The 7,619-nt window shown below is 48.4% G+C and overlaps 1 protein-coding gene across 1 annotated transcript in view; it reads right to left on the minus strand.

Annotated features, from left to right (window-relative positions):
• Window positions 1–4,662, minus strand: part of RAPGEF4 (Rap guanine nucleotide exchange factor 4) — a 168,731-nt gene extending 164,069 nt beyond the window's left edge. The window contains exon 1 of the mRNA XM_028749531.2: window positions 4,208–4,662. Coding sequence (XP_028605364.2) covers window positions 4,208–4,272 — 65 coding nt within the window. The 5' untranslated portion in view covers window positions 4,273–4,662. The remainder of the gene's footprint in view (window positions 1–4,207) is intronic.
• Window positions 4,663–7,619: the final 2,957 nt, after the last annotated feature.

Consider the following 7,619-nt stretch of genomic DNA (forward strand, 5'->3'; position numbering starts at 1 on the left):
ATTCAGCTACAACAAATCCGTTGTGGGGAAATGGAGCCATATTACACATTGAAGAGTTACACTGACTGCTTATTCATTTCCAGGCCCAATTTGTCCTGGTGCTTTATAGCCCTAAACAACTTAGGGTCCAAATATCTGAACAGCTTTAGTTTCATCCCATTTGGATGACAGTAACGTGCGCTACATGGGGCTACCTTTAGAAAGTGTTGGGCAAATTCAGCAGGTCCAAGATCCTGCAGTCATATTGCTGACCAGAGCCAGTTACAAGAGGAATGCAAACTCCTTGTTGTAACTGCTCCACCTGTCAGTTTCCAGGCTCAATTCAAAGTGCTGGTTATGAGCTACAAAGCCCAACATGGCTTGGGTCCAGGGTATCCAAGCCTGCCCTGGTTTTGAGATCTTCTGAGGCGGCTTTTATTTATTTCAATTGGGATGCAGTAGCCCATCAGCTTTGCTCACTGTGCCACCATTTTGAATATGGCTTTGACAGGCATGCCTCAAGGTTCTAGTAAATTACGAAGCAGTTCCTACAAGACAGACATTTGCCCACCACTCTGGAGACAAGAGAGTTTACAACCTAGCAGCCTCCCTCTTTGAGACATGAAGGGCTGGGTGGAAAGGTACCCGTTCTTTTGGTACCAAACCGGGCTAAATTAGGTGTGGCTATAAGCAAGTCACTGTCAGCAAAAAATAACAGCTGTGCTGTTTAGCCTGGAAAGCAATTTCTTTGATAAGCTGCCTTTCTTCAACAGCGCTCATGCAGAATTCCCAAGGAGGTCTTCATCAGACTCATACCAGCTTAGCTTCTGTGAGGTTGCTATTATCATAGGCCTTCTTCACACCACAGCCTTGTCTCACATTATTTCTCCCTCTCTGGCATTTTCAGATCTGTACAGTATGAGGCACGACTCTGTAGGCTGCAATCCCATACGCTGCACAGGGCCTTAACTCTTAATGCCACACACAGTATACACACTTACCTGGGAGTAAGCCCCACTGAAGGCTGCATAAACACCATGCGCTGAAAGAAGCTATGTGCTCTAAATGCGCTTTGAAGGCTGCATACACACAATACACTCAAAGCGCATTTAGAGTGGAGCACGTGGCTTCTTTCAAAGAATACTGGGAATTGCAGTTTATTCCCTCAAAGAGCCAATTCCCAGCACCTTTAAAAACTATACTTCCCAGGATACTTTAGGGGAAGCAAAGGCTTGGTGTGAATGCCATACTCAGTGAAAGCCATACTCCTGAATAAATATGCACCATTTACCTGAAAAACGCTCAACAATAAATTTAGGGAAACAGCTGAAGAGATATAACCTACTGAAATCAATTTTACAATCAGTATGATCAGCTAAGGTCATGAATGGTGCACACTGCAAGATGACTATTATGTGATTGCCGGTGATAGGATGAGATCACACTAGTCCTTTTTTTGCCATATCCAATCCCCAAGAATAATTCAGGTGCGTTAAGGGAAAATGTTGCTTTACTACTCTCTTTTCACCCATCAATCAGTGTTAATGAACAGTGACTAACAACGTATTGTTTACTGCCAAACCTACAATCAGATCCAATGTGAAATTACCCTGCCTGCCAGCATCCGGGAACAATCACATTTGCGGTCCATGGTGATGAAGAAATCATTTAAGACATTTTAAGGTGGGGAAGAGAATGAAGTGATGAGAGTCATTCTGTCACCAACTTGGCTTTTACTGACATGAGGTAGAGAGATCTTTCACTTTCATGTGAAGGAGAAAGGATAAGACTCCAGGAATGTAGTCAGGTAAGAGGAGATGTTAACTCTCGGGGGTTTTGAAAATGGGAATTCAAATCCCCAGAGAAAATGGAAGTGACAAGGGGAGAGTTGGCATACTTGTATTGGTGGGTGCAGTGATAAAGGTATTCTCATCTGCACTAAGCCAGTGGTTCAAGAACTCCCACCACCACCACGGACCACTTGCAAATTGCTGCAGGTCTTGGCAGATTTTTACACCCGTTGTAGTAATTGTAATGTGCAGTGCCAGATACACTCCTTTCAACGCTGTCTTTTTATTCCTTTCATTTCTTACAGGCTTCATTTTATTGTATAACATGCATTTGTCATAAAACAGCGTAAGGAATAAAAGCAACGAAAAATATACAATTACAAATCAATATATTTAATACGATGGATGTGCCATCTCTTGACTTCAGCCACAAATTCACAGACACACTGAACTACCTGAATGAAGCAGCGGCCCATGGGCTAGTGTTTGGGAACCCCCTGCTCTAAGCCAGAGGGCCAGTCATCTGGAACAAGTGACCCTGCCATGTCTGCTTGAAAACCGAGAACGGTTGCAGGTGGGCCTTGGAGACAAGACTCTCCTGCATAACTCCTCACACCACACCAATATGCCAATTCCACCTCACTAACCACCAGTGGCGTAGCGTGGGGGGTGCAGGGGGGGGCCAGCCGCACCGGGCGCAACATCTGGGGTTAGGGCAAATCCACAGGTTAGGGGGCGCAAATCCACGGGTTAGGGGGCGCAAATCCACGGGTTAGGGGGCGCAAATTACTTGCCTTGCCCCGGGTGCTGACAACCCACGCTACTCCACTGCTAACCACAGTTGTTGTGGATTGCGATGGGGTGGTGAAATCCACCGTGGTGAGCAATAGGATCCATGTTGTGAGCAGCTACATGCATGCAGCTTGGTGCGTGGTCTTCAAGCATCTGAGATGCCAAGTGGCCTCCTTGTTTGACTGAATCATTTTTTGGAATATACCACAAAGGGTATGTGTATATAGTATAGCAGTATAACGCACTACACAGATACACCAGGGACCCCAAGTTCATACAGAACCATCTCATTTCAGGGGCGGAAAGGCCAGCTAAGTCCATCTCACCACTGCATCTTCGCTTTCCTACGAAATCAAGCCACACAATAAAATCAACCCACACCAACACATTAAGAATATGGAGTCAGAATGTACATGAATATCACCTTTTTAGGGCTTCCCAAGGACAGTATTCCCCCCCAACCCACATGGTCAATCTGCCTGAAACCCCAGAGAGTCTCTCTGCCAGTCAGATTAGACATCCCTGGACAATCTGACCAGGCATAATTGCAATGGCCTATGTCTTCACTATGTCTCCCTCTCTCTTATACACTCGTACCATCCCACAACTGAAACATCATTCTGGAAAAGTTAGCGCATACAGTGGTACCTCAGGTTAAGTACTTAATTCGTTACGGAGGTCCGTTCTTAACCTGAAACTGTTCTTAACTCGAAGCACCACTTTAGCTAATGGGGCCTCCTGCTGCTGCCGTACCGCTGGAGCACGATTTCTGTTCTCATCCTGAAGCAAAGTTCTTAACCCGAGGTACTATTTCTGGGTTAGCGGAGTCTGTAACCTGAAGCGTATGTAACCTGAAGCGTATGTAACCCGAGGTACCACTGTATATATACATAGAGAGAGAGAGAGAACGAGAGAGAGCATCTTCTGCAGTGTAACATTTATACACACACGCACGCACGCACACACATATATATGTTACTGCATAAGATGCTAAATAAATAATAACAACAACAATAATATAGATGGACACAGTGATCATATCTTCCACCAAGTTGCCTTCTGGGAAACCACCCCACCCACCCAAAGTCTTGTGACCCATCTCCAAGGTAGGTGCTTATGCACCGATGGATTATTGATCTCCCCGTTTCTCCCTTGCCAGCAGTGCCTAAATGCACAGGCCTTGCAGCAAGAGCCCTCACAGGAGCCACCACCACCAGCAGCAGCAGCGGGAGGCCGGGAAAGACACGAGGCGGACCCAGAAGCTCCTATGGGGTGCGGGGGTGGGGGTGGGGAACAACCCTTTCGTTTCCTATTCCTCGGGCACGTGCATGATCTCCCAGGCGAAACGCGTGTCCCCTCGGGGCTTGTTCTCACCTCTCCACAGAGACACACGATAATACACCCGTGTGGAGAAAGCGCTGCCCCCCGCTTACAAACACGGGGGTCCCCTGCAGACCCACTACCCCGCCCTCTTCCCGCGCAGGGATTTCGATATTCCCACCCAGCTGCTTCGTGGGTTGAATGTATTCCTATATAGGCCACGACTGTAGCGAAGGGATAAGAGGAGAGGGGGACGACACCCAGTCAGGAGGGTGCACCCCATTCCCTCACCCCCCCCAAAAAAAAAACAAAGGCGCCGATGGTACCTTTTATCCAGGCAAGCGATCCACTCGGTGGAGGAGGAAGAATGGGAAGTGTGAGCAGCGACCATCTTTTCCCAGGGCACCGACCCAGGCGGCTACTGATTGTGCCGCCGCCGCCGCCGTGGTGGGTGGCTGCTCGGCTCGGCTCCCTTCCTCCCCGCTGCTCCTTGGCGCTGCCTCGCCGGCACCTTCAGCGCCTCCCTGCCCGCAGCCTGGAGGGGCTCCCGCCTGCAGCCGCCTCCCCGCGTCGCCCCGTCGCTGCGCAGTCGGCAAGCAGCGCCACCTGGCTCGTCCGTCTCTGTCACCTAGGCGCCCGCCTTCTCCCCCCTTCCCTGGGCTCGCGCGGCGGGTCTGTTCTGCGAGCGCTGCAGTCTCCCTTTGGACACAATGGGCTAAATATAAACCCCTGAAGTCAGCCTCGGCAATGAAGAAGAAGAGGGGCCTCGGCTCTGCGCTGCTTGGCGCAGAGGCTGGCGACGCTTGGGAGGGAGGAGGAGGAAGAGGGGCGCCTCACCTATCCTAACCCCCAGGGCCTCGCCTTCCTCTCCTGGCCCTGAGCTGTAATGATAATATCACTGCGGCTGGAGACAAGGCCGCTGCCACCTGCCTCCAGAGAAATAAAAGAGAACGGAAGCTCTTGGTGCACATCATTCCTGAGGAAAATCACCCCATTTCCCTCCCTACCGCCGTGCCAAAAAACACAAACCCTCTAGGACTCCAAAATGCCGCACTCTGGTGGTCCCCTTGGCTTGCAGGGGATGTAAGCCGCTCGCCAGTGTTATTTTTCTAGAAAAAGAGGTGCTGAAACTCTTCATGAACGCCTCCCGTTTTCTCTTCTTCTTTGGCGATCCCTTGAAGCTGAGTAAGATTGTCTTCCATGAACACGGTCTTAACAGCGAGTCCATAACTGTGGAGGCCAATTCTGGACTCCCACGTCCTTCCACGGTGGAGACATTGGTTTCCAGGCAAGAGTTGATCACGGTGAGGGGTTGCCAAACATGCCTTCCTCTTAGCACATTTCTCCATTGCGTCCTGAGTTCAAGCGTCTTCAAAGCCCACGACATCTTTGGTAAAGGCCATTCTCCAATTGGAGCACTTGCAGGCCAGTTTTTCCCAGATCTCTGTGTTTATACTATATTTTTAAAGGTTTGCCTTGAGAGTGTCTTTAAACCTCCTTTGTTGACCACCAGCATTATGCTTTCTGTTTTTAAGTTTGGAATAGAGCAGCTTTGGAAGACGATATTCGGGCATGCGCACAACATGACCATTCCAACGAAATTGATGTTGAAGAATCATTGCTTCTCTTATAATGGCAATGGCGCCCACCTGAGAGGTACCAGAACTGGGTTCTAGTGAGTTGTGGCTGAAGAAAAGCCCTGCCTCTCACCATGCAAACCAAGTCCAAACAAACCAAGCGTTCATTTAAGACACATCAGGATTCCAATACTATGTCCACAAACAGTCCAGGGTTTTTCTTGGAAGGTACAACACAGCAAGCGGGGACTAACCAGATCCCTGGGATGCTTCCAACAACAGGAAGACTTGGGAAAGAGGCCTTATATATACTCTGGCCTCCTCAACTGCAGCCTAATGACAGCTGCTGGCAGTGAAGGAGTATCAGTAATTGCTTATACACCTGTAAACCCCCTACTCATAGGTAGCGTACTGACTCTGGGGTCCCTAGATACTTTTCATCACTCTTCGGCCTGGACCCCGAGCTTCTGGCACCAGCACTCTCAAGGATTGGGGGATGGCACCACCTCCTCCTCTGACATGCCTTCAGGTATCAATTCAGAGAACCTGGAACTCAGTGGGCCCTCCCTGCTCTTCAAGGTCCATGTCTTGTAAGGCGTCTAGTTCATCCTTGCATGCCTGGCACCCAGTCAGAGCTAGGCATGACACCAAGTCCTACATTCAGCATCATATATTGTTTGCCCCTAACAGCAAACCAGTTTGGAATTAACAGATCATCTGTCAGGGTCACTATTAAAGTGGAATGTTTCTCTTTCTGCTTCGCTTCATTCAATGCAAAGTTGTACACACATAAGTGTAACATTTAGATCAGAGTTTCCCAAACTTGGGTCTTCATTTACAGTGGTACCTTGGGTTACAGGCGCTTCAGGTTACAGACTCTACTAACCCAGAAATAGTACCTCAGGTTAAGAACTTTGCTTCAGGATGAGAACAGAAATCGCGTGGCCCCATTAGGTAAAGTGGTACCTCAGGGTAAGAACAGTTTCAGGTTAAGAACGGACCTCAATAATGAGTTAAGTTCTTAACCCAAGATATCACTGTATTTTTTTTGGACTGCAATTCCCATCATCCTTGACCACAGGTCCTGCTAGCTAGGGATGATGGGAATTGTAGCCGGAGACCCAAGTTTGGGAAACTCTAATACAGATAAATGTAAACTTTGTATGGTTCTTCAGTGCTGCCTTTGCCTTTACTTCAAAAGAGAAAGGTCTCCCTCAGGCGGTTGTGGACTCTCCTTCCTTTGAAGTTTTTAAGCAGAGGCTGGGTGGCCATCTGTCATGGATGCTTTAGCTGAGATTGCAGAGGGTTAGACTGAATGACCCTTGGGGTCCCTTCCTACTCTAGAGTTCTATGATTCTATGTGCAGAACAATCCAAAATGTAAGGAGTGAAAATTACAATGGCGTAAAACTTTCCTAAGTTCTAGTTAACGGAAAGTGCATGTGCTCATGTAGGTAGCATTTCAATTTTAGGTTTCTTTACCATCTTTGAAATCTCATGTCAACCCTGCGAGAAGCACTTGTTCTGAAATCTCATTATCACAACATCCCATGGGAGAAGCAGGAAGCAATTACATTAAGGAGACACTAGGGGAGCAGGGGGTTGATGTAATTTCATTATTGTGCCCTACTGAGACCACCAAGTGCTAGTGCGGTTCTTTGCTTCTGCATTTATGCATGTTTGAGTCAGTGGCGTAGCGTGGGGGGTGCAGGGGGGCTGGCCGCACCGGGCGCAACATCTGGGGTTAGGGCAAATCCACGGGTTAGGGGGCGCAAATCCACGGGTTAGGGGGCGCAAATCCACGGGTTAGGGGGCGCAAATTACTTGCCTTGCCCCGGGTGCTGACAACCCACGCTACGCCACTGGTTTGAGTATATGTGTGCCTATGACCTGAAGGACAACCAACAGGGGCTGGGGCACAACTGCTTAGCTACACATCCCAACCTAGGGAGAGGGTTCATATCCAAAGTTGTATGCCTAACATTTGGTAACCATTGGTTAGCTATGGTAGGAAAGGTTGGCATCTTCCAGTAAGAATAAATGGACTAATTAAGGTGGAAATCCTACTCACATTTGCTTAAAGGAAGTTCCACTTATTTCCAAATCATTGGGCTTGGAGCAGAGACACATGACTTTAGTTTTGCACACAGTAACAAGCAAAC

Source organism: Podarcis muralis, chromosome 1 (assembly GCF_964188315.1).
Source record: "Podarcis muralis chromosome 1, rPodMur119.hap1.1, whole genome shotgun sequence".
NCBI classification, from domain to species: Eukaryota; Metazoa; Chordata; class Lepidosauria; order Squamata; family Lacertidae; genus Podarcis; species Podarcis muralis.